Source organism: Myotis daubentonii, chromosome 1, assembly GCF_963259705.1.
Source record: "Myotis daubentonii chromosome 1, mMyoDau2.1, whole genome shotgun sequence".
In the NCBI taxonomy this organism is placed as follows: Eukaryota; Metazoa; Chordata; class Mammalia; order Chiroptera; family Vespertilionidae; genus Myotis; species Myotis daubentonii.
The window spans coordinates 33654924-33682426 of NC_081840.1; the positions used below are offsets into that span (position 1 = coordinate 33654924).

The 27503-nt window shown below is 39.5% G+C and overlaps 1 protein-coding gene across 1 annotated transcript in view; it reads right to left on the reverse strand.

Annotated features, from left to right (window-relative positions):
- The window catches only part of LRRC9 (leucine rich repeat containing 9), an 86167-nt gene extending 67180 nt beyond the window's left edge, over positions 1–18987 (reverse strand). Inside the window, exons 1-9 of the mRNA XM_059694735.1 lie at positions 18940–18987; positions 18457–18675; positions 17156–17296; positions 16587–16650; positions 15938–16008; positions 11197–11379; positions 7913–8068; positions 4367–4563; positions 3070–3201 (exon numbers count right to left, since the gene is read on the reverse strand). Of these exons, the coding sequence (XP_059550718.1) occupies positions 3070–3201; positions 4367–4563; positions 7913–8068; positions 11197–11379; positions 15938–16008; positions 16587–16650; positions 17156–17296; positions 18457–18675; positions 18940–18987 (1211 nt within the window). The remainder of the gene's footprint in view (positions 1–3069; positions 3202–4366; positions 4564–7912; positions 8069–11196; positions 11380–15937; positions 16009–16586; positions 16651–17155; positions 17297–18456; positions 18676–18939) is intronic.
- Between the last annotated feature and the right edge of the window lie 8516 nt (positions 18988–27503).

A 27503-nucleotide genomic window follows, 5' to 3' on the forward strand; every position in this document is an offset into this window, starting at 1 on the left:
TATGCAACTACCCACTTAATATGTTCACTTGCATATGTAATAGGCCTCTCAAACGTAACTCGACCAATGCCAGCCCCTAAACCTGTTCCTCCTGAGTGTTTTCCATCTCAGTATATGGTACCACTATTAGCTTAGGTTAAAAAATCAAGAATAAACCTTGCCTCCTCTCATTCTCATCAGTATCCAACTCTTCAGCAAGTCTGTTTGGCCCTACATCTACAATACATCCTTAATGTGACCCTATTTTATCACTGCCACTGAGATGAGACTACTCTAAGTCACTGCCATCTCTCGGTGGGACTCTTGCAATAATTTCATAACTAGGGATATAGAAGTGAAAGAGGCAGGATCCCTGCTCTCATGGAACCTATATTACAAGGGGGTTGGACAAAGAAATAAATAAGCCATAAATAAAATCATTTCTAAACGGACAAGTGCTTTGAAGAAACAGAGGCTTGGGGTAAGGAATGGAGTGGGGGCTACTTAAGAAGGGTTTTGAATTAAGAATGCGAGAGAAGGAGGAGGGACGGGCCATGTGAAGAGCTTAAGAAAATGTACTGAAGCTTCTCTCTGCTGCCCTCATCTGGCCATACAATAGTTCTGGTCCTGTCTTAAACAGAATTTAGATTAAGAGATTTAAAAATGGATCAATTTGAAAGGAAATTAAGTGATCCTATATGGTATACATTTGCCTTTGCTTATGAGATGTCTGTTCTCACTAGCACAGGATCTGAGCATGGGTGTGGACTAAGATCACAGAGGTTCCTGATGGATGGTCTCTCCCTAAGACTAATATCTGAAGGGTAAAAACCACATGATCATTTCAATAAATGCAGAGAGAGCATTTGATAAAATCCAGCAACCGTTTGAGATAAAATCTCTCATGAAAGTGGGAATAAAGATCATATATGACCAACTCACAGCCAACATCATACTCAATGGGCACCAACTAAAAGCTTTTCCCTTAAGATCAGGAATAGGATAGGGATGTCTGCTTTCACTACTCTTATTCCACATAGTACTGGACATTATTTCTATTCTATATAGGCTGTGTATCATATCATTCCTGTTTTTACTATGTTAGTATTATCTTAGGTTTTGTGTATTAAATGATATGATTTGGTGGATTGTTTTGGGGGTTTGGGAATGCACAAAAAATTTCCCAAATAAGGTAATGGTAATTGCTTCTTCACTTTACACCATTTTGGTTTATGAAAGGTTTCATAGAAATGCTCTTCTTTGAAATAGTGGAGAAACCTATATGTGAGCTCTAGCTCTATTCTAGTTCATGGGCTAAATCACTGCCTTTGAAAATGTTAATAAAAGAGAAGCCAGTGCAATTTAAAGCACTTTAGTCAGTATTTCTTAACACACATAAAAGATCAGGACTAAGGTGGCCAAGTTTGAAGTGTGCTATAAGTGAAAAACAGTCCTTGGAATTCTGCCAACATATACTTTATTTTCTCCTTAAAATGGATCAAGGTTATTTTTATTAAAACCAAGTAAACAATTGCTAACACTTATCACAATCCATCAAGGTATCTAATTTACTATCAGGCTGACATATTAACCTAAATGACTTTATGCACAGCCCATGGACACAGACAGTGTGTATGGGCCATTTCTTTTACATATTTTTCCACTAATCTACCTGTTTCATAAAGAGCTTACTTTATAATAAGTTAAAAATAAACAGATATAAAAATTATGTTTAGATTGAGTGCATATAAGTGACAGGTTGAAAATTATTCATGCATCTTGCAAAGACACACCATTCAGGTTTTGCACTTGAAAAATTAAGGTCTCTACTTGTTTGCATGGGAACTGGGAAGAACACCTTCTATATTTTGCACATAAAAATAAAGTATGGTGGTTAAGCAACCATTGGTAACTGCTGGGCAAATGGATGTATTGATAGAAAAGAAAGATTTTAAAAGGTCTTTTTCTTCCTTAGGCAGAGCTTCTCACACTTTTCCACCAAGGTACCCACAAGGTTCTTAGAACCACATCTAATAGAAACCAGGGGGCTTGGTTGAAAGTAACCCCTAACAATCACACTTTTTCCCCCCTAAAAGATTAGTGCAAATTTTGCATTTGATTCCACAAAGAATCAGATCATTTCAACCCTGACTGCGAGTAAAGGCATCCCCTGGGGTGAAGTACCAAGTCCATTCGATAGCTCTATGTGTTTCTTGGTCTCTGTCCACACACCCAAGTGTGCAGTCTGCCCCTAGAGTTCTAGGGCAATCTTTGGCTATTTCATAGGTTTCCCAATTTTGAGAAATTGATTACAGAAATGTGAAAGTAATAATTAGTGATACTTTTCTGTAAAGGCTTTTTTTTTTTAAAAGATCATTATTTTTTTGGTTGTACCCTCTAGTTGAGGCAACACAACCACCTAATCACCTCCTTGTGTGTACCAGGAGGCCTTGTTTCTGAACTGTGGATGCTGGATTCTGCTTCTGTTTCTGGCACCTGTCTCTATTTTTGTCTAAATACACTGGCCATCTGGATTCCTGGTTTTCAAGTGTATGCCTTACTTTAACTTGTATAGTCTATGTGCACCCGGACTCTAGCTAGCTCTAGACAGCTTGGTTTGACTTTGATCATGGAGCCTCCAGGAAATTTCTTAGGCAGCCTTCTCTGGTGTTTGTAGTCTGTGGTTGCCAAGCCTGCTTTGCCATTCCTTTTCTGTTCTAACTTCTCACCCAATATTCAGAATCCAGCACTACAATCTGTCCAGAAATAATCAGTATAAACATTCATAAAATTAATACTTGACTGTGAACTTTTAAATTATATTCTTCTTTTGGGGTAAGGTAAATTGGGTAAAGACCAACGAAATACCATTAGGATGTTTTCAAGGTTAGTTCATGGCAATGATATAAACAGAAAGATGTATAGACGGTAAAATAGGTAACTGTCAATTCTCAATGAATGAATATTCTATATAAGAACAGTTTTGAAAATAGGGTATTTTTAACATTTTTATAAGTTGATATTTTTATTGATGATCCAAAGCACTTAGAATTATTTTTAAAGCTATAACTAAATTTAAAACAGATTTACCATTCATCAGATCGAGTGCCTTCTTCAAAGTGGATATTTCCTACAGTCTCCAACTCAATTGACAAAAATGGGATCAATAACCCACTACTTTTCTTCTTTCGCTTTGTTTCAGTACGATAAATTGTTTCAATTCTATTTAAGAAAAAAAATTTATCAAGCTATTAAAATTATCTACAAGTCACAACATTGAAATTCATGATTGATTTTTTAAGAAGCTGATGTTAAAATACAAGACTTTTTGTCAATGGATAAAGACAATGTGGTGTTAATAGTTAAACCATGTAAAATACATTATATTTTTGACAACTAAAATCACCTTAATATTTGTTAATCTCAGAACAAGTGAAGGTTCAAAGACTCTCCTGGCTCTACCACTTGCTCTCAGATCTTAGACAAGTCACAACATTGTTATGCTGCAGTTTCTCAGTAAAATGGCAATATTAATGGTACCGATACCTGAATAGGCTTTTTTGAGGATTATATGCAAAATGCATGTGATGCTCTTGGCAAAGAATTTGGCACTGAGTAACAATAAGAATTCAATAAATGTTAGTTATTATTTTGCTAGCATTATTAGAGGGCATACTAACTTACACACTTGGTGCCCTAGTAAATAAAATAAAAAAATCACAATACTTACTGAGTCTTCTTGCTTTATATTTCTAGTTAACATTCAACCTGTATTTGTTTCTACATTATTCCACACAACTGTGTATGTGCTTTGCTCATTCTCCTCCATGCCATGAGCTTTTGCACTGGTAGCAGTTAGTTTGAAAAAAACACATAAATGTTTTTAGTTTGCAGACACTAGAGTAGTGATGTGACAGAATGCCACTCAGTGGACGTTCACTGTTCCTAATTAAATATGGCCTCTGTAAAAACCTATATGCCAGCTTGCTCTGGCCAGTGTGGCTGAGTTGGTTGAGCATCATCCCATGTACCAAAAGGTTGCTGGTTTGATTCCTGGTCAGGGCACAAACCCAGGTTGTGGGTTCAATCCCCAGTTGGGGCATGAATGGGAGGCAACTGATTGATAATTCTCTCTCACATTGATCTTTCCCTCCCACCCCCTTCCTTCCTCTCTCTAAAATCAATAAAAACATATTTTTTAAAAAAACAACTATATGTCAGCTTTGAACCAATGATGCCAATCTCTACCAGGAAACACATTCCATGTTTTACTTAATACTATAATTCTTTCCACTCCTGAAGGGGACATTGAGATCAACTGATAGCCCAGAACATTATAGTCTCTCATGTTTTAAATTTGAGCAACTAGATAATTTATTAAACATACTCATCTAGTTTTTTGTTCCAGAATTTTACTCTTTCATTCAAGGCATTTAGTTTGGTCTGTATCTTCTGCTGAAGGCTTGGCTCTTCTGAGACAGTTTCAGAGTTCTTTAATATTTCAAGCTCAGTTACTTGATTGTTATTGGGTCTTTCAATTTGCCCTTTGCCAGATCCCTTGAGTTCAGCCAGTTCCCGTTCCAACTGTTGAAATCAATGTACCAGATAGCAAAATTTTTAGTGGACTCTATTAAATATGTAGTTAATTTAAATGAACAAAGTAGAAATCTAGATAATAAATAGACCAGACTTCATAAAACATGGCCAGCATGTGATTATAACTTTGGTATAAATTTAGTCAGCCAATTTCTTCCAGCTAAGTGAAAGACAGCCTTAAATATTAGGATTAAGGTTAGGGTTAGGGTTAGGTTTAGAAAAGCAAAGAAATTGCTTTGAAAATATTGTCCATTTTCAACACTTCCTCTCTTGTTAAACATTTAGGTGATTTCCAGAATTTTTGTTGTTGTTAATTGTGCAGTAATGAATAGCTTTATATAAAGAACTATATCCAAATCTTCAGAATAGAGTGTTAGAAGTAGATTTACTGGGTCAAAGGCTCTGAGCATTTTTAGGCTGTTACTATATCTGACCCAATTATACTCCCATCAGTGGTGTAATAGTCTCACACTCATCTTCACCAGGCTGAGTACTATCATGTGTTATACTTGGACTATTTTAGAGGTGAAAATGGTTGCTCATTATCTTAATTCACATTCAGAGATTAATAATTGGCTGAGGTTCTTTCCAATGTTTATTAGTCATTTTTAATTTCTTCTTTTATAAAATGACTACTGGCCTGGTACACAAAATTGTGCACATTAAAAGGGAATTAATTAGAGAAAATATTTTAATATTGCTATTTGCCCTTTCTCTATAATAAAAGTGTCAGAGAGCAAAGAAAATTAGTAAAATGTATATGAAAATCTCCCTCCTGTCAGAGTCTGGGGTGTGCCGCGGGACCCAGAGTCAAGTCCCCACCCTCCCACACACGCTTCAAAATTGCAGGAGACCCAGACCTGGCCAGCCCCAGAACCAGCCAGCCTCACCCCCGTCAAGCCCCTCTGGGCGGGGGGTGTGCCTGAGGTCCCCCAGCCCAGTGTTAGGACAGGGAGCATGGCATGAGGTTCCCCAGCCTGGCGCTGGGGCAGGGGGTGCAGCCTCAGGTCTCCTGAGCCAGCACCGGGCCAGGGGGGCACAGCCTGAGCTACCCCTCCCCAGCTAGGTGCCAAGCAGCCTCAGGTCCCTGCTAATTGGTTGTTACATGATGGCATCCCAACCAATTTGCATATTATCATATTATTAGACTAGGGGCCCGGTGCACGAAATTCGTGCACTGGGTGTGTGTGTGTGGGGGGGAGTGTCCCTCAGCCCAGCCTGCCTCCTCTCACATACTGGGAGCCCTCAGGCGTTGACCCCCATCACCCTCCAATCGCAGGATCGGCCCCTTGCCCAGGCCGGACGCCTCTGGCCTAGGCGTCCGGCCCGGGCAGCGGGGACCCGCAGCTGCAGCGGCCCCACGATTGTGGGCTTCGCTTTAGGCCCAGGCAAGGGACCCCTAGCTCCTGGGACTGCCAGCTTCGACCGTGCCCAGCTCCCATCGCTGGCTCCACCCCTACTTCCTGCTATCACTGGCCAGGGCGGAAAAGGCACCTGATTCTCTGATCATGGCTGGGGGGCAGGGCAAAGGCGGCCCCAGGGCCGCCTTTGCCCTGCCCCCCAGCTCTTAGCTCCCCCCTGGGTTTCCAATCACTGTCAGTGGCAGGGGGCTTCTTCCTGCTTTCCCTTTCGCCTCCCTGCATTGTGCCTACATATGCAAATTAACCGCCATCTTGTTGGCAGTTAACTGCCAATCTTAGTTGGCAGTTAACTGCCAATCTTAGTTGGCAGTTAATTTGCATATAGCCCTGATTAGCCAATGAAAAGGGTAGCTCGTACGCCAATTACCATTTTTCTCTTTTATTAGTGTTGATAACTAGTGACCCAGTGCATGGATTCATGAACATTCAAAAGAAATTAGTTAGAAGGTGGCCGGTGGGGTGGGACTGGGCAAAATGGGCGGGACATGCTCTGGAGCCAATTTCCCACGGTCCCTCCCTGCTGTCTGTGGAGTGAGCTGGGGCCCCTCCGGCAGGTGGGGTTCCTTGGCCTGGCCTGCGGGGATTGGGCCAAAACTGGCTCTCCAATATCCCCTGAGGGGTCCCAGAGTGCAAGGGTGCACTCTGCAAAGTTGCTGTCTTACAGAGTGTGGAATGCAAATGCAAGTGTGCAGTAAACCAGATTCAGGGCTGACAGTGCCCCAGCAACAACCTAACCCACGGATGAAGGTGGAATTGCATGGCCCTGCGAGGAATTGGGCTCCCTCCTGTCTGGTTTCAGGTGCATCACCCAAGAACCACCACTGCCAAGTCACTGCAGCTTGGCAGCTTTTGCGTTGAGCATCTGCCCCCTGGTGGTCAGTGTGCGTCATAGTGACCGGTCAGACGGTTGGACACTTAGCATATTAGCCTTTTATATATATAGATTGATGTACTTTGATCAATTTTTCTATTTACTTTTTTCTTGTTTTATTTATGGATAGATTTATACTAAGGATATCATGTTGTCTAACATGTTTATTGAAAACAATTTTTTCAGATTGTCATTTGTTGTTTATTTTCATTAATTATGCTTTTTAGTACAAAGGTATTTTACCTTCTTTTTCAAACAAATCTATATTCTGTTCCTTTGAGATTTCTAGTGTTTCTTTTATTTGGTAGGCTGAGATAGTTACATCTATATATTCTTAAATTTTTTCATAGTAACATTTAAACATTTTTCCCATTGTTATTTACTTTGGTTAAATGTGAATTAAGGGTCCAACTTCCCCACCCCAAGTAGTTCAACTAGTTTTGTAACACCATTTGTTGAATAACCCATTATTTTCTCATACTTAAAGAATATATAGTTCTTTTATATGCAAAGTTCTGTTTTGAGGAAATAATCTTTAATTTTTCAGGATCTACTTTTAGTAAAGGAAACCTAATTTATTCTAAATAAAAAAGGTACACACAATATAACTACTAAAGTATGGCTTGAATATTAGTAAAAGGATATTTCATCCTTTTAGACAAGAAAATGAATTTTGAGTGTAAACTGAAGATATCTAGTTAATGGTGCAGTAATGAATAACCGAGGCTAAAATAAGTCTAACATATCTCTATAACTCTGAATCATATTGAATTAATTACTTTAAAATTCTTATATACTAAAAAATTTTAATTTTTATATATTAAGCCTATACCTTTTTTGAACTATATATTTATAAGCACAGAATGAAGCTTAATAAAAACACCTGGAATGAATACATTTTGGGGAATAAGCTTGACTTGAAATTCAATATTAATTAAAATAACATTATATGTGTATATATACATAAAATGAAAATATAATGCTATCTTATCCACCAGTTTCCTTTCAGATGTGGCCACTGAAATTTTACAGCAGTATATCTTACATTTTTTTTCACAAAGCTGAAGAGTTTTATTCGTTCTTCTGGCAACTTCTGTAATTTACATTTTCGATCAGCCAGTTTTTCAAGCTCTTCGTGAAGATGCCTCTGAACAGTTTTTATACGCATATTGTAATACATTATCTTTTTCATAGCTGTGGTCTAAAAGTAAGAAAAATGGAAAAGATTAACTGAAATAAAACACATTATAGGTAATTATTAGCAGTATATTATGAGTGCAATATGTTCTAAATAACAATTTGAAAGATATGCATGTTCAGTTACTAATAATGATGATGTTGAAATAATAATGACTACACAGAGTCCTATATTTAAACTTGATAAGCAAAATATAAAATTCCAAAGATTTTTCCTTGTGGATGATATTTTAAATGTGAGGCATATTCACATTTACTTCCAAGATAACAACATAAAGAGATAGAATTTAATTTATAAAATAGTATCATTTATCTAAAGATAGTATCATTTACTAAAGTAAATATATAACTACATTTTTTCTATCTGATTAACTTATGGAGAAAGTAAGGAAATTAAAAATAATTAAAAGCAAATGTAATATTAATTCATTTTTAAAAGCATGGCTAAGAATAGAATTTCATGTAGGGGTGTTTTGTTTTTTTCCCAAATCTATAAAAGGATGCTCTAAGTCAGTGGTTCTCAACCTTCCTAATGCCGCGACCCTTTAAAACAGTTCCTCATGTTGTGGTGACCCCCGATTTCATTGTTACAAATTGAAAATAATTAAATCATAGTGATTAATCACAAAAACAATACATAATTATATAAGTGTTTTCCGATGGTCTTAGGCAACCCCTGTGAAAGGGTCGTTCAATCCCAAAGGGGTCGCGACCCACAGGTTGAGAACCGCTGAAGTGAACTAATTTTATTTAAAGTGAGAAAATTACTAAATTATCAATCTAATCCAATACAGGCAATTCTATAAAAGAGCAGACTCATATATCTAGCTATTTATTGGATATACTCCTTGGATGTACAAAAGGTTATTCAAAATTTATAAGCTTAAAATTAAACCATAATTCTTCCTTCTGAACCTACTCCTCCCATACTCATCCTCGTTTCATGAAATAGCAATTTCCTCCCCTCTCTCAGTTGTTTGGGCCAATAACTTGGACTTATTCTGTACTACTTTCCTCTGTACTTCACATCCAATCTATCAGCAAATCCAGATGAGTTCTACCTTCTAACTACTACCAAAATCTGACTACTTTTCACCACCACCTCTACTAAAACCCTATATGAAACCATCATCTCTCATCCACGTTGTTGGAATTTCACTGGTCTCTCTGCTTTCACGTTTTCCCCTCTAATTCTGTATTGTTAATCCATTATCCAAAAGGGTCCCTTTAAAACATGTCATCTCGTCATTCCTCTGCTTAAAATTTTCTAGTGGTGCCCATCTCACTCATTGTAAAAGCCAAAGTCCTTACAACATTCTAGTCTCCCATGATCTGCTCCCCACCACTCCTGTCTTTATCTCTAACTTCTCTCATCCTCACTTTCTCCAGTCACACTAGCCTCTGTTGTTCTTTAAATATGAGGCATGCATCTGCATCAAGGTCTTTACATTTGCTGATCCCTGGACAGCTTGCTTTCTTCCTTCCTTCCAATCTCTGCTCAAATGTCACCTTAGCTGCACATCCTTCCCCAACAATTCTATATAAGATAGTCAACACCCTGTCTTCTGCCCCTACCAACAGTCCTGTTTTCTTCACCCTTGTTTATTTTCTCCATAGCGTTTGTCACCATCTGATGCACTACTTGGTTCCTTATTTAGTTGCTTATTATCCGTTTGCTCTCAGTAGAGCTCCAAGAAAGCAGGGATTTTGCCTGCTTAGGTCACTGTATGTCTCTAGTGCCTTAAATTGTGCCTGGAATGCAATTTGTTAGATGAATGAACCAGCCAAGTAATATCATGAATAATATTCACTCTGCTCACCTTTGCAGTAATAGCCTTATGTCAAACTATAGCCTGATGTAAAAACATGGTTTTCACTGCAAAGCTTTGCTTTATTTTAGACTTAACATTGTTAGAGAAGGCATTCCTCCTTGGCCCTTCAATGATTCCAAACATCTTCTAATAGACAAGAACTCTAGCCCTTTGCTTAATATTGTAAGACAATTTATTTCTCAGATGGGGATGGGAAGGATGATAATCCCAGTTTGGGGGGAGGGGGGAATGAAATTTTAGAATAAATTCACAGACTAGAAAGAGAAGAGAAAGAAGTTACAATAAAAGAATAAAAACATTATCTATTTGAGATGATGGATGAGCCACAAGAAATAATGGGAGGGGCATATGTGAGGGCATCACATGGTTGGCACATTCTACATACCCCAAAACTATGTATTGGATGGTTAATTTAATGAACAAATGTGGCAGGGAGAGGTAGAAATATAATGTGGAAAGACTATTAATAAGCATGGTGACTCCCTATGCATTCTATTCTGAATTACAGACCCTCAAGAACAGCGGTTCTCAACCTTGGGTCGCGACCCCTTTGGCGGTAGAACGACCCTTTCACAGGGGTCGTCCAAGACCATCCTGCATATCAGATATTTACATTACGATTCACAACAGTAGCAACATTACAGTTATGAAGTAGCAACGAAAATAAGTTTATGGTTGGGTCACAACATGAGGAACTGTATTTAAAGGGCCAGAAGTTTGAGAACCACTGCTTTAGAAGCACATCAAAGTAGACCCTCTACTGGGTGGTTCACCATCAGCAGCAGCCCCGGAATAGTTTCTCTTCAAGATTTCAGAGATCGTCAAGATTTTGGCAGTGTAGGTGGTTCCCCAAATCACCTTTAATTAGATTAAAATTGACCTATCCTAGCATACTACCATCCACCATGGATTTTTTCTCATTTTTATACATAAAATTTCAAATGAGAGGAAGTTACTTGATTCATTTCTACTTTATTTAGGCTTTATTAATGTTTGTGTATATATAGCACTAGTGCAATTATTCTTAACATTGATGATAATTTTTCAGATTACCTTTTATTTTTGTATAAATTAAAATGTTTATTATTATTTCACCTTTCAGTACTGTCATCAAAATTGAGATCTTAACACTAATTTTATTAATGGTCTATATTTGTGTGAAAAAGCCAGCTCACTGGGGCAAAAGTAGAATTGGTGACAAGAACTGACAAGATAATACTACCCGCCATATGTGGACACAGCCAGAAAGAAGGAGTTAATTAAACTTAAGTCACAGATACCCCATTAGGGATGCACTTACATCTGCCAGTTCCTTGATTGGCTTTGCTGACACATCATATGTGTCAAGTCTTTGAAGGCAAGGCAAGTGGTACAGTACATGTGTGGAATAATTACACAGCAGACAAACCGGGTTGGTTTTATATTGAGGATCATTCAGACATAAATCCTTTAAGCGACGAAGCCTGGTTAAGTTGGTAAGGTCCTAAAACAGCAGCAGTAATAATGTTTAATTAATTGCAACTGTCCATTTCTAAAGGAGGCTTCTGAACACTCAAGGTCACGATAATGTAATGTAATGCATTCTAATTATCTGCTTAAATATGCTAAAGTGATTTCTATGGATAAAATGTTCTTGTCTAATGAAAATCACGCTAAATATATGTAGATCATCGATAATTAAATAGCAGACTCTATGTAACTATGCGTGTAAATTGAAATTGTACTTTCTAAAAAAGGCCAAAGAATATTTACTAAATCGTGTATTTCACCCGGAGCCAGTTACTTGAGCACATTTATTCAGTAAGAGGGTTCCTCTGTGCGCAGCTCCTGTGTAACACCGCCCCCTTGTGCCTGTAGGTCTCCTACTCCCTTCACCAGCATTCCCCACACTTACCACCTCTGCACACAGCTCGCCATTTCCTTGGCCTGCAGATCTGCTCTTCTCATCAAAGGCTAGGGGACCCTGGCTCTATTACAGTCACCATTAAATTCCTGATTTTTAGTTGTTAATTTTTTTTTCTGTAAATGCCTTTTCTACCTATTAAGGACATCTGAAACCTAGCTTTCTCCTGAGGCCTCATTTTTCTCACAACGTATGGAGGCAGAGGGGTTGATAATGCACTTCCAGACTGTTTCTCCTTAACATCTTTTATCCTAAAGTTTCAGCCATCTTTCCACCTGCCTTTAGTTGGCATCTGGCCCTTGCTTCCCCCTTCAGTCTTCTTTCTTTCAATTTAAACCCTGACATTTTATGCTTTAGCCACGTACTGAAAAACTAGAAATTTCATAATGTATCAGACCCTACCTTATCTTTAGACTCTCACTCAGACTGTTGCTTTTGAGTGGATTGGACTTCACCCCAATTTAACCTCTTAATCTGTCAAGACTTAACCTAAAATTCTTCTTCTCTAGGAGCCCAGTTTCATCACCCCAAGCTTGGGGTAGATGCTCCTCCTATGAACTCTTAGCCACTGGCTTACCTTTGCTTTAGAATTTCACACCCTACTGCCAATTGCTTGTTCATCCATAACTCTATAAGCCAAGGGTCTATATGGACTTTGGCCCTAAGAACGGTGATTGCATTTTTAAAGTGTTGTGGAAAAATAATTTAAAAGAACATGTTACAGAGGCCATATGACCTACAAAGCCTAAAACATGTCCTACCTGGCCTTTTATAGAAAAAGTCTGGCAATTCCTGAGATAAACTGTTTGAGAGCAGGGTTTGTGACCTGTTTAACTTTACATCCCCAGCACTCAGCATTTCGAACACAGTAGGCACTAAATAAACATGTGAATTGAATTGAATGATTATTACTTTCTTCCAACTTCCAAGATATCCTCATAGTTTCCTCAACAATAGCATTACTAGGGTGATTCCTGGGGTAGGAGGGTGCTATGGTGGGATTGGACTTAAAGGGATGCAATGCTACCTAGGAGCATCAGAATCAGAGTTAAGGGACATCTAAAGCAAGAACCAGGAAACATTAGTTCTGAAGATAAAGCACAAATGGAACATGGAAGCAAGCAGTGAAGTCAGACTGTGAGAGGAGAAAGTAACAGGGTTAGGGAGCCAATGTGTCTCCAGACTCTCTGGACAAGTGAGACTTTGACTCTGCAGGCAGGAGCTGAGTCCATGAGAGGAGTGGCGCTAAGGAGAGCTGCTCTGAAAGGGCACTTTCTGGTCAGAGCTGTGCAAATAGTTATTTGGTGTAATTCTGCAGGAACAAGGGAGGCAAATCTCAGAGTGTTCTCGTAAGTAAAGACCCCCTTTAATTTATGGGTGGCCATGTTGCATTTGACCATCAGTCTGGGCTAGGAGACTGTGAACTCTGAAGTCTTACACAGGAACCGCCCCCCCCTCCCCTCCCCCCCCCGCCCGCCCGCCCGCCCCACCCACCCACACTCAAAAGGCAGATGATATTGAAGTCATTTCATCACTGAAAATCAGTGTTGCGCTACCTGGTGTGGATGGAAAGTGGCACAGAAGTTATTCCATCATTACCAGGGATAGTATCTTTTTAGGGTGAATGGAAAGATTAGAGATAAAAACTCAAAATAACAGTGTTTCAAGAATATTCTTAAGATGAGACTAGCAAAAGTTGCTGTGAATCATGTTCAATGCTTTTATAATAAATAGCCATCATTATTATAGGGAGCCTTTTTAATATTATGCCATACAACAAATTTTCACAACAACCCTATTTTCTCCCCAGATTGAAAGAGAATAGGTTAACATAAAGTGATAGTAATAATCATAAAATAGCATATCTATTGAGTGTCTACTATTGAGATCTTTACATTATCATTTCACTTAAACTTCATGTTACCACTGCGTCTGGTTTGTGGCAGGGCCAGAACTGACAGATCTTTCCGCCTGGGAAGCCCATGCTTTTGGCCGCATGAGGCCGCCACGGCTAGCCAGCGCAAGGTAACCCTCCATCTGGCTTCTTGGCAGGGCAATCCCTTCTCCTCCCAGCATTCTGCCTCATCTTCTTCAGCCTCAACTCATGATTCTCTCCCTCACTCTGTTCCAGCCACACAGGATTTTTAGTTTCTTGAATTTGCTATATCCCTTTCCACCACTTAGACCATTTCACAAATTTGTACGGAATGCGCATTCCTTAGATAACTCCTAGTTTTGGTAGCTTAAACATTACCTCCCATGGCATTCTGGATTTCTCCTTCATACCTTCCTCTGATCAAAAACACCCTTTGATTTCTGACCTCCATGCCTTTGTGCATATTGTTCTCCCCATCTTAGAATGCCTGCCTGCCACTGCCTGGAAGATCTGCCCACAACGCCTGTCAAAATCTGTCAACCCTTCAAGGTGTGACCACATCAAATATTCCCTCTTGATTTTGACCAAGAAGATAAAATTGTGCTTAAATTTCTTTTTAAGGTGCATATAACATTCTGCCTCAGTCCATAGCTTTTTGGTGTCCTATATATTCTTCTCTGAGTAAAAAAATGTCTATTTCAATACTGATCAATTCAAAACTATTTCTATAGTAAATTTGCTCATCTTTCTTCAGTATTGTATAGGAGAAGTGTTGGAATATGCACCTTCAATCTGACACTGTCAAAATTATGAATGTCATGTTTCCACCCACATTATGTGCCATAAGCATGAAATCTTTTTATGTTTTTTTTTTTGTCTTTCATTTGAGTGCTTGACAAATGTTTGTTAAGATTTATTAAATGTCAAGTACTGTTTTAGGCTTGTGAAGATAGCAGTGAACAAAACAGGTGAAGTTTCTGTATTCACGAAGCTTGTATTCTAGTAAGGGATGTGGATCAGCGCCAAGACAAAAAAATAAAACGGAAAGAGATATGGGAGTGCTTCAGGATGGGGAGGGCAGTAGAGTAGGGGCTGTTGATATTTTATCTAAATTGTGCAGGAAAGACATCATGAAGAATATAATGTTTGACCAAAGTCCTGGAAGAAATGAGGAAATGAGCAATGAAAACATATGGGGAAGACTATCCCAGCAAGTGCTAAGGCCCTAAGGTGAGTATGTGCAAGGAACAGTGAGGAGATCAGAATGGCTGGAGAGGAGTAAGCAAAGGGGAGAGTGGTCAGAGAGACAGTTGGGGGACTAGATTATTTAGTGTCTTGTGGGCCAGTGTAACCACTGATTAATGGCTTTTACTCTGAAAGAGATGAGAAAAGTCAGGGGAGGGGTTTGAGCAGAAGAGTGATTTGATCTGACATGCTTTTAAAGGAATGGACTGCTGTGCGGAGAACAGACATCATAGCAAAAGGGTTAACACAGGGAGACCTGTTGGAGGCATTTTTTTTTTCTTCCCAATAATGAATGTTAGGGATGATGGTGTCTTAAACTAGGTCGGTAGTGATACAGGTGGTAAAAAAAAAAATGGTCAGACTCTGGACATATTCAGAAGGTGGAGCCAACAGAATTTGCTGATGGATTGAATGGAGTTGAAGGAATAGGGGGGTCAAAAGGACGGTAAGTACTGGTATTTGGCTTATGTTACTAGAAGAATGAAGATCTCTTTAGAGAGGCAGAGAAAACTGCAGAAGAAGAAGGTTCGGTGGAGGGGAAATCAGTTTGAGTCAGCACAGGTGAAATCTACAGTTTGGGGAGTTGTTAGGGGAAGTAGAGATGCCAATCTAGGAGGCATTAGCGGATAAAAGGTATTTAAAGTCTTAGACATGATGAGATTATTTACAGAGTGAAAGCAGACAGAAATAAGAAAAGACCCTGGGACTGACCTGGGGAAGTTCATTTTTTAAATGTTATGAAAGGATGAGTAACCAGAAGAGGTATAGCTAGAAAGACCAGGGGGAAACTAACAGAAATTAGTATCTTAAAAGCCAAGTAGGTATTTGTTTGATTTTAATAGTGTCAGATCATTATGGTCAATTTAGTCAACTAACTCTAAAATTCTCAGGAGCACTGGATAGTCCAACATGATCAAGTTATTTCTTAAAAGGGGGCTGGCTATTTAGTCCATTTTCTGCAATAAGATGGCTCATGATCCAGGCTGGTAAATAAAAATTCATTCCACTGAAACATACCTTGAAAGAACATATTTGATTACCAGAAAGGTTTAATTTTTCCAGTTGTTCATTGGGATCAAGACATCGACCTTTAATTTAAAAAAGCAAGATGAAAGAAAAATTAAATTTCTTGTTTTACCTCCTATTCATATCCTCTTATTTCTGAATTGTATATGGGCATCATTTCTTACAGGTCAATAAGATAAACAACACCACTATAATTATTAACCTCTGATTTAGAAGCATAGATTCAGAAATGCTTTGCAAAGGTATCATGCAAAAAGGTCTAAAAGAAAGAAATGTACTTTTTATACTGATAAAATATTATTGTAGCACTAGAGGCCTGGTGCATAGATTCATGCACCAGTGGGATCCCTTGGCTTGGCCTGCAGGGATCGGGCCGAAACCAGCTCTCTGACATCCCCAAAGGGGTCCTGGATTGCGAGAGGGTGGTTCTTGGGTGACGCACCCTGTTATTGGGCTCCCTCCTCTCTGATTCTGGGTGCGTCACCCGAGAAACGCAGCTGCCAAGTCACCGCAGCTCAGCAGCTCCTGCGTTGAGCATCTGCCCCCTGGTGGTCAGTGTTCATCATAGCTACCAGTAGGACGGTTGCTTAGGCTTTCATATATATAGATTGCCTTACATTCCAAATGAAACAGTACATACCAATGCTGCTTATTAGATTTCCAGCAAGGTTGAGATCATTTAAGTTCTTCAAAGTTTGCAAGCCCTAAAAATTTAGACAGTATATAATTTAGGAGAAATCATTAAAATCTATACTTATAAACCATCTGATCAATCTGGTAGTTCTCCGGGTGTTCTGAGCATTGAGCACAGAAGTAAGTGGGAACCTCAATGAAGCCATCTTTGTTTCTCTGGCACCTGGAGAGAGTTATTGGAGGAGGGAACAGGGAAATGAGGAAGAGAAAGGGGAATAGGGAAAAAGAGCACATCACACAAAGTGTGCTTGTAATCTTAGGCAAGTAATATATAAAACTTCTTTAAATCTCTTTTTTTAAAAAACCTCCAAAGAAGAAATAACATGTTACCTTTCAGGCTTTGTGGGAGGAGTAAAGAAAATAATGTAGATGAAGTTCTCTTTGTTAGTTCTTCTTAACAACAATAATTAAACAAATTATAAGTATTTTGGCTCTTAAGCATAATAAGATCTTGGACATTCTGGTTTAAACTCCATAGTAGTAATTAATTTTACATATACAGTGAAATTATCTTACCTCAATATTCTTAATTGTATTGTGGTTCAGCCAAAGAACCTCCAATTTCAATAATTTCTCTAAACTTTCTATTTTAGAAATTTTATTATAATATAAATACAGTTTTTCTAAATTTTTACATTCTCGAAGACCTTCAATTTTCTGTTAAAAAAAAAGAGCAGACTGAGTAGTGTTAGCTTATATTTTACCATAATCCTTATAATAAAGTACATATCAAGTACATTTTCTTTTAAAAGTCAAATTTTATTGCAAAATAAATATCCAGCAAAATTAACTAAATTTTTTAAATCCTCACCCAAGGACTTGTTCATTGATTTTTTTAGAGGGAGGGAGAGAAAACATAAATTGCTTGCCTCCCCAACACACCCCGATTGAACCCACAACCTAGGTATGTGCCCTGACTGGGAATTGAACCCATGACATTTTGGTGTACGGGACAATGCTCCAACCAACTGAGCCATACCGGCCAGGGCTAACTAAGTTTTTTAAAGGAAAAACATATAACTTCTGTATCCATGTACAACTATTTTCAATTTTATATTCTCTTTTTATTTAAATCAACTCTGCACCTAATTTTATATGGTTATAATCATAATATCTCTACAGATTAGTGTTTTGTTAAACTTAAGACTATCTAAAATGTTTCCATAATTGTCAAATATTTAATAATTTTCAAATATGAAAATATTTAATAATTAAAAAATATTTCAGGAAGTTTATAATCATTTTCTTTAAAGTAACCCTATATGTGGCATATTTATATTTCAAAATTTTAGCTATTATAAATAATAGTGCAATAAATAACTTCATGAATACAGTTGTTTTCTGCTGCTGAATTACTTCTCTTGGACAAAACCTTAGAATGGGGATTTCTGAGTCAAACAGTATGTACCTTTGTTTGGCTCTTCACACATTTAGCAATACTGCTTTTCAATATAAATGTTATAATTTTCACACTATCAATAGTATCTAAGTGAACTGATTTAATTCCTAAGCAATACTGGGTATTTTTTGGTCTGATTTGGTTACTAAAAAGTAGATATGTCTATGTTTTAATTTTTTATTTCTAGTTTTTCCCATGTATAAATCTATTTCTATCCTTTGCCCATTTATCTGTTTTGTGTTTTGTTTTCTTTTACTGGATAACGGGTATTATTGCAATTCATCATGTATGGTCTCTTTTTCCCCCTCACTCATCTATTTTGATCCATGTCTCAAGCACATATTCCAATGAATTATTTTTCCAAAGCCGCAGAATTCAGTATAAAATATTTCGTGTAAAATGAAATGTTTAGACTTACCTCTAGATAGCATTCAGCAATCCAAAGTTCTTTGAGTTGTAAACAAGTCTCTAATCCTGAAATTTCTTTTATGTCTTGAGCAACGATTGTGAGACTTGTTAAATTAGGAAATAATGATAATCCGACTATACAGGGATACCCTGAGAAAAACATCTCCAGTTTTGAAGTATCTGATCCTTCTTGTACAACCATCTCATAAGATAAACCATTGCATAAACACTGTTTTCAAAAAAGAAACTGGGTTATTACCTATTTAAAATAATAAAAATGTGTTTTTGCCATTAAAAATTATAAACTGTCAATTGCACTGATGCCATGTTTTATTCTCACAAGAAGGAATGTTGTACCATATGTATAATTTCTCTCTGATTCCAAAGGTCACGCTGTAGAAGAAATCTCTAGGTAAACTCCAGAATGTAGTGTAAAGTATTCTATTTGATATTCTTGCAGATATGGTTGGAAATAAATTTGACCCTCACTCACCAGTTCTTTAATTATTTCTTCTTGGTTTAGATTTTCACATTCAATCATCTTCCATTAAAAATAATGGTGACAATATATTATCTGTTAAGGAAAATAAAAAATTAAAATAAACACTAGAGTGATGTCATTCCACATTGAAAGGGCTCTTAAACCTACTTAGGTGCAACTGCCCACCTGTGGCTTGAAATCTTCACACAGTACATTACCAAGCTACCAAGCATCTTCCTGGGCCCCAAGACAGTCCATTGCATCTATAAAGTTTCTGTTAGAAAGTTATTTTTTATTTTGAATTTAACTGTCTCTTCATAACTTCTTGCTATTTGTTGCCATTTTACCTTCTGGATTCATATAAAACAAGTATAATTTTCTTCCACAGTATGAGCCTAATTTACCACTTGAAGAAAATACTTGAAGAAAATCTACACCCTTACCCTGCCTCCAGTTCATGTCTTTTAGTTTCCTAAGTGTACTTACAGAGCAAAGAAAAGAATCCACGGGCATAGAGACATATCTGTCATGTTAATAAATGTTGACTAAAATGAATTAGCCAACTTCTTCATTTTAGATGGTATGAATTAATTAATAACTAAATAGATTTAATACAATTTAACCCAGTTTTTCATTATTTTTAATATTTTCATTATGTTATTCCAGATACAAACTATTTAAAAAACAGTTTGGTTTTAATATTATGACATGATAAAACAAGATGCAGAAATGGTATATATTGTGATCCCATCTTTTTAGAATAACTCCCCAACACATACATGTGTATGCGTGTATATTTATGTGTAGGCATGTGTATGTATGATTATGTAAGGAGAACATATGGAAAGATACATACTAAGTTATTAACATGTGTTATCTTTGATGCAGGTGAAAGCTGATGTAGTTATAATAGGCATTCCAGATTGGATGGGGTTAGATCTAAAAAATAGAAAAGAAAAAATCCACACTTTTTAAATAGCATGTTTAGTAATGTGTAACATGAATATATGACCATTTATTTATTCATCCTACTGTTGGTAGACATTTGAACTGTTTCCAGTTGGAGCTAAATAGTGCTTCTCTGAACATTTTTGTCATACAGGTACACATTTCTACTGGGTGTATGCCTACAAGTGGAATGAGGAAGAAACTATTGTTTCTTCCAATGTAGATGACTCTCGCAAACACAATGCTGAGCAAAGGAAGCTACACAATGAATATATACTGCATGACTCCATTCAATAATATTTGAAAACAACTAATCTCTGGTATCAGAAGTCAGGATGACAGTTACCTTTCAGGGGTGAGTGACTAGGAGGCAGCATAAAAGGGCTCTGTAGTGCAAATGAAGATATATTTCTTGATCTGGGTTCTGGTTAAAGGGATATATGTTCACTTTGAGAAAAATAAAATTAGATTCCTAAGACAGATGTTATACATCAATGAAATTTTACTTAAATGTTTATTTTAAAAGCATTTATATGCTTATTTTTATTCTTTTACACAAAGTAATGTAGGAAGTGAGCCATGAAGATACATGAGGGAAGACCCAAGGACCTAAAGTGAGTGTGTGTGAGGTACAGTCAAGAAACAGTGAAGAGACCAGAGTGGCTGGAATGGAGTAAACAAAGAGGACAATGGTAGAAGCTACAGGCATATACATAAATTAAAAATCTAAGGCAAAAAAAAAAAAAAAAAGGTTGCTAGCATCCATTTAGTTACCTAACTTCTCGCCTCCAAATCCCACTGGAATAATGAGGGAAATCTACACTAATAAAAGACAAAGATGCAAATTGACCATAGCTTTGCTATACCTTAAGCCATGCCCACCAGCCAATCAGAGCAACTATATGCAAATTAACCCAACCAAGATGACGGCCGGCAGTCTCAGAGCTGGAGCAAGCAGGAGGCTTGGTTGCCCCAATGATGGAGGAAGCCATGCTTCCCAGCCTGCCGCGGCAGCTCTGAGCTCCACTCAAAGCAACAAAGTTTCAATTATAGAAGGTAAATAAACGCCAGACACCTGCTTTCAGCCGGCTGTGGCCACAGAGCTGGAGCAAGCAGGAGGCTTCCCTCCTGCCCGCCCTGGCCGGCTCTGAGCTCCTCTCAAGGCTACAAAGTTACAATTATAGAAGGTAAATAAATCCCAGAATAAAAAAAAAAAGAAGAAGAGGCTGGGAGCTTCCATTGCTGGAGGGGCTTGGCCAGCCTGAAAACAGCCATCAGCCCCTTACCCAGGCTGGCCAAACCTCCATGGGGTGACGGTCCCCACTAGGGGGGGCTTGACCAGCCTGAAAACAGCCATTAGCCCCTCACCCAGGCTGGCCAGGCATCCCAGTGGGACCTCCACCCTGAAGGGGGTGTGACCAGCCTGCAAACAGCCATCAGCCCCTCACCCAGGCTGGCCGGGCACCCCAGCGGGACCCCCACCCTGATCCGGGACACTCTTCAGGGCAAACCAGCTGGCCCCCACCTTGCACCAGGCCTCTACCCCATATAATAAAAGGGTAATATGAAAATTGACCCTAACAGCAGAACGACTGGGAATGACTGGTCACTATGACACACACTGATCACCAGGGGGCAGATGCTCAATGCAGGAGCTGTCCCCTGGTGGTCAGTGCACTCCCACAGGGGGAGGTCTGCTCAGCCACAAGCCAGGCTAATGGCTGCCAGCACAGCAGTGATGGTGGGAACCCCTCCTGCCTCCTCAGCAGTACTAAGGATGTCCGACTGCAGGTTAGATCTGCTCCCTGCTGGTAAGTGGACATCCCCCAAGGGTTGTTGGGCTGCCAGAGGGATGTCTTACTGCCAGCTTGGGCCCGTTCCCCCAGGGAGCAGGCCTAAGCCAGCAGGTGGACATCCTCCGAGGGGTCCCAGACTGCAAGAGGGCATAGGCCTGGCTGAGGGACCCCCCAAGTGCAAAAATTTTTGTGCACCAGGCCTCTAGTATGAAAATAAGAAAGAAATGTGTAGTAGTGCTAGGAAAGTGCATTGATTGCCAAAAATGTTGGAAAAGGACTTTTCAATGAAAATGAAGCAAATGGCATCAAATTGAGAGAAAAGCTCATCAGCACAAACCAGCCCAAAATTTGAGGTACTAGAGAAAGCTTCACAAAGCTAACTTAAAAAAACTCACCAAACTCAGAGCAGCAGTGATTGGGAAAAGGATGGCTGTGGCCATCCAAAGGGACCAAATCAAAGGATTTTGATATCTATATCACAGTCCTGCACACAATCTGTATTTGTACTCTGGCTTTGTAAACTGGAGACATAGTTCCACCATGCTGAGTCAAGGAGGGGAGGGAACCCAGCTAACATCCCAAAGAAAAAAATCCTAATACACTAGATTTTCTGCTCATTCATTCACTCATCCATTAACTGATGTACTGAGGGCCTAATACCTACCTAGTCAGAGAATTATGGGGTGGGAGGAAAGAGAAGACTTCTCTGGTAAGTTAGTATCTGGGCAAAGAGCTCAAGGAAATCAGAGAGTGTGAGCTATGAGAAAACCCCTGGTAAATGCATCCATGCAGAGGGAAGAGCAAATGCAAATGCAAATGCAAAAAAAAAAAAAAAAAAGGAGTGGGAGTGTACTTGGCATGTTTACCAAATAGCAAGGAAAATGATGTGGCTGGAGCACAGCCAGGGAAATGGAGAGAGTAGGAGGCCAGGTCATGTGCTATCTTGTGAGGATTTTGGATTTTATTATGAGATGGAAAACTACATGAGGATTTTGAGTGAAAGAGTAACGTGAGCTGTCTAAGTTCTGAAAAAGATCACTCTAGCTACTCTGTTAAAAATAGACTTGTAGGGGTCAAGGGCAGAAGCAAGGAGACCTGTTAAGCGATAGTTCAGAGAGGATGGTGGTTGGAGTAGGGTGGTAGTAGTCAGGATGATAAATAGATGATGGATCTATATTGAATCATAGAGAACTTGAGAAGAGTGATGGAAGAATGGTATTAATTATACTGATCTTTCTTTCCCTGCTTTCTGTTGGCAATTGTCTCATACCCCACTCTTGGACAATTCCAAGTTATTACAGCATAGGTGGCAGGAGTGGCCAGGCAAGGGAGTGCTTAGCAAGGAACAACCTAAAAGAATTTAGATATTCCATCAGAGTCCAAGACATAGATGCAGGCTATAGACTTCCCTCCATAGGCTTATTCAGATGGCACACCAAGTAAGGGAGGGCTTATAGCACCTCTTCTCACCAGAAGAGAAGCCCCTACATTTTGGTTTAATGTCTGTGAACACCAAAGAAAAGCCTGCCTTTCCACCACCACCACACAAGGGACAAAGCCCGCCCTCAGGACCTCACAGTCACCAAATGGTGATACAAGTTATCTAGCCTGTGTCCAAGAGAGCTTTTTCAGAAGACATTGACTGTTCCCTTTGTTATTCACTAAATTACCACATGTACTTGAGCCTAGTGTTGGACTTTCCAATCTGCGCCCTCTTTCAGCTCTATTTCTATCGTATTATCCTGTTTTAAGCACTATGATTTATATTGTGAATTCCCATATCATATTCTGTTTTGGAAAAATCCTGGCTATTCTTCAATATTTATTTTTCCAAATAGAATTTATGATTATTTCAATTTGGTTTTAAAAAATTTGCATGGGGTTTTGAGACTCCATTGTAAAAATTAATTTTAGGAAGAACTTCCATCTTTATAGTATTGAGACTTTCTTGAGAACAAGGTATAGCTCTCCATTTAAGAAGACTATGTTTTCTTGATAGAGAAAAATATACATATTTGGGATACTAACTTAACCTGGCATTCACCTTGTTTTCCCTTCATCAATGCCCTAATTTAGGAAAAAATATTATAATTCATAGTTAATTGGCAAAAAATAATACTTTTAAAATGCCAAATTCTATAATTTTCATAATTAAACATGAATTATGAGAACCCTGGACCTTTCTGGAACTTATAAGCTTTGTGTACTTTTTCTAGTCACAAGGAGGCTCAAGGCTTCCAGCTAAAGCTTTTGATTCCATCAAGACCTGTGGAATGGCCAGCTTGTCCTCACTCTCCTGCACTTTGGGAAAGCGCTTTTCAGGACCTGCTCATCTAAGGGCCCGCAGGTCTTCTCTGGTCCCTCCAGGGAATCTGGAACCCCTACGAGGTTCTATAGCTTTCACCCTTCAAATCTCACATCTCTGACTTATTCCATCACCTCTCTCTTCTGCTCTGGAATGCTGCCGGAAGACTTCACATAACCAGCGTGGAGTTTAAGTTACTACAAATGCATGCCTCTGACTTCAGCAATAGATATTTATATTTTCCTCTTCAGCTTCCTTTCCTAAGGAGAGTAGGACTAGAGCTACAGATCTGGGACTCATGACTTAGGGACTATTCTAAACTTCCACCACTCTTTTCAAATTCTCTTTTCCAGGAGATAATCTTGTCCTAGAGAACAGTGATGCCATCATAACACGCATTCTAAATTCCATCTCCTCCTAAACATGTATTTATTTCTCTTCCTGATTCCTGTCTTAGTAAAAGTATTCCTTTTTTTGGTCCAAAATTAATCTCTCTTCTTGTGTACTGATCCCATCCTCTTATGTCTCTTTCAGAATATTGCTCTGTCAGCATTTCTTCTTTCTCATGTGTTCTCTTTTCTTTTCTAGAGTCTCTTTTCTCTTCAATATATGAATGTTAGGTGGTTACTAACTTTTAACAAATCCTCCTGCCTGTATTCTAAGAATAGCTGGTTTTAGATACCTTCACAGAAAAACTTCTAGTCATTACCAATACTCCATTATCTCTATTAGTTCTTAGCTCAATGCAATCTGATTGGGGACACCTTAGGCCTTACAGTTTCTTTTACCAAGAACAACAATAATCTAATTGCCAAAGACATTGGGCATGTTTCAGCTTTAAACTTGACTTTGACATGGCATTTGACAATTCTGATGAGTCTCTTCTTTAAGTTGTCCTCTTTGGTGTGACTTTTTCTTCTCGGCTTCTCTCTACTTGTTACTTCAAACCTACTTTTCTGAGCAATTGTTTCCTTCTTGGTGAAAAATTACTAATCTGTATCTCCCTCTTCCCTGTGCAACAAATCCAACTACCCATGTGGAAAAGGCCAACTGAATGTGTCACACACATCTCGAATTCAGTATGCTCAGACTGAGCTCACTATCTTTTCCAGCCAGCCTGCTTCTCCCAATGTGTGCCTTCTCTTAGTAAATAACACCATCCTTCTACTCCTCCAAGCCAGAAACCTGGGACTTACCCTCAGCCACCCTTTTCCATTTTCCCCACATTCACTCACACATGAAAATTCTTCTGCATATACCTCTTAAATTGTCTATCAGTTTTTTTCTCCTCTCCATTCCAATTGCCTCCTCCTTAGTTCAGGCCCTCATCATTTCACCTTAACTGGATGCCCTCCCTATCGTCCCACCGCCCTCCAATCCATCCTCTACTGTGACAGCCAGCTTCCTGAAAGGTAAATTTGTTCACACTAGTGACTAGTCCCCTTGGAAGGTATTCATGGTCTCTGTGCTCCGACTCCTGCCTACCTCTCAAGCTCATCAGTCACAAACTCCCTAGACCAGTGGTAGGCAAATCGCGGCTCGCAAGCCACATGCAGCTCGTTGGCCCCTTGTGTGTGGCTCTTCCACAAAATACCACATGCGGGCGTGCACGTACAATGTGATTGAAACTTCGTGGCCCATGCACAGAAGTTGGTTTTCAGCCTGGGCGAGTCTACTTTGAAGAAGTTGAGTTAGAAGAAGTGGGGGGTGTCGGTCGGGCGAGGGGAGATGCAGCGCAGGCAGGCTGCGCGCGATTCATGCACAAGTTGAGTGAGCCAGTCAGTCAGCAGTCTCATTGTGCAGTGGTTAGTGCTAGTCGCATCCGCAAATCGTGCGCGGGTGACAAAAGTACCTACTTGAAGCATAAAGTTACCTGTATTTTTCCAACCAGCTGCAAATCCTACAGGTATTTTTGTCATCAATTTAAGAATTGTAATTCTTTTGTGTTGGTGGCTTTATTATTATAAAATGAAACATTTTTTTAGGTGCTCTGTTTGAGATGGCTACAAAGAAGCAAAGAAAAATGGAAGACAAAAACCGTGAATTTAAAGTTGAATGTACCTACCTATATAGTTTAAGTTTAAAAAATTTGGCTCTCAAAAGAAATTTCTATCATTGTACTGTTGATATTTGGCTCTGTTGACTAATGAGTTTGCCGACCACTGCCCTAGACCACCTCAGGCTTTGGCCATAACTATATTCCTCTGAACAGGCTGGGATATTTTTATACTTTGGCATATGCTGTTTTTCCTAACCTAAAAAGTCTTTTCCCTTGACTTCATGGTACACTCTATACATCCTTAAAGGTTTAAATTGAGAATTTTCTCTGTGAAGGCTTTCGGTCTGGCGGTATTTTAATCACTCTCTTCCTTGTGATTCCATTTAAGGCCTGCATGCATATATGCCCCATATATGGAACCTGCCTCACTCTATTGTGATGCTTGCAGGTCTTTCCTCCCTACAAGGTTACATGTTCATTGACGGCAGAGACCATGAACTTATCACAGTGCCGGGCACACACATGGTGTTTGATAAAAGTTTGTTGAATGGTTTGAATGAATTGTCATACCACAGGGTCCTTTATGGTATAAATTAAATACTTGCTGTACATGACCAATCAGAGTGTAAAGGACCATGTATCTGTCTGCCAAGAGAGTCAGGCAGAGTGTCATTCTGAGAGGATCAAATTCCTTTTCTACAAACTAGAAGCCCTGTGTGATCATATTGTTTCCTCCCTTGGGTATAAAGTGGTCAGAATCCATCCATTATCACTGATGGGCCAAAGGCCCTCGTGGCTGGAGGGGAGCGTATCAAGTTGGTTTCTCCCGGCCCAGCACCTCGACCAGCGCAGTAAGGGCAGTACAGGTGGCTCTGGGCCACCCGCCCTTTCCTTCTCATCTTTCCAGTAAACTTTGCTCTGGTCACTGATGGCCTCAGATGAAGCCACGTCACTGTCTCATGATTATCTCTATCGCACCATTCCCAGATCCTTTGCCTTCAATGTCGCTTCTCTCCTGTCTTACTCCGAATGTGGCTGGAGACAGACAAGAGGGGAGCCGAAACTCCAAGGGTCAGACTATGGGTAACGTGCGCCCAAAGGCCGCCAGGTGACAGACACTCACCAAATCCCGGAGAGAAGATGGATTCCGAGGCAATCGAGACAGAAGAGTCCGCTCCAACCTCTCAATCCTTGTCTCGCAGCAGCAGGCACGGCACTCTCTCTAGCTCCTGGCCTGCTGTGGTCACTCAACCCTAGCGGTTGCCCAGGAAACGCGCTCAGCCTCGGGGCGACTTCTGGGTGGGGAGGGGTGGGAGGGTGGGGAAAGCAGTGGCGGACGGACCGTTTCTGGATCACGTGGCGGCACCCTCCAACCAATCAGCAGAAGTCGGGGTCCACCCGGAAGACCGGGCTGGTGCTGCTTGGAAACTAGTGGGGTGCTTGCGGCCCGCGGGTCTGTTCACTTGCTGTCGCTGGGTCAGAGGACGGGACTGGAAGCCGTGGGTTGTGAGCATCGCTGCGAAGACCT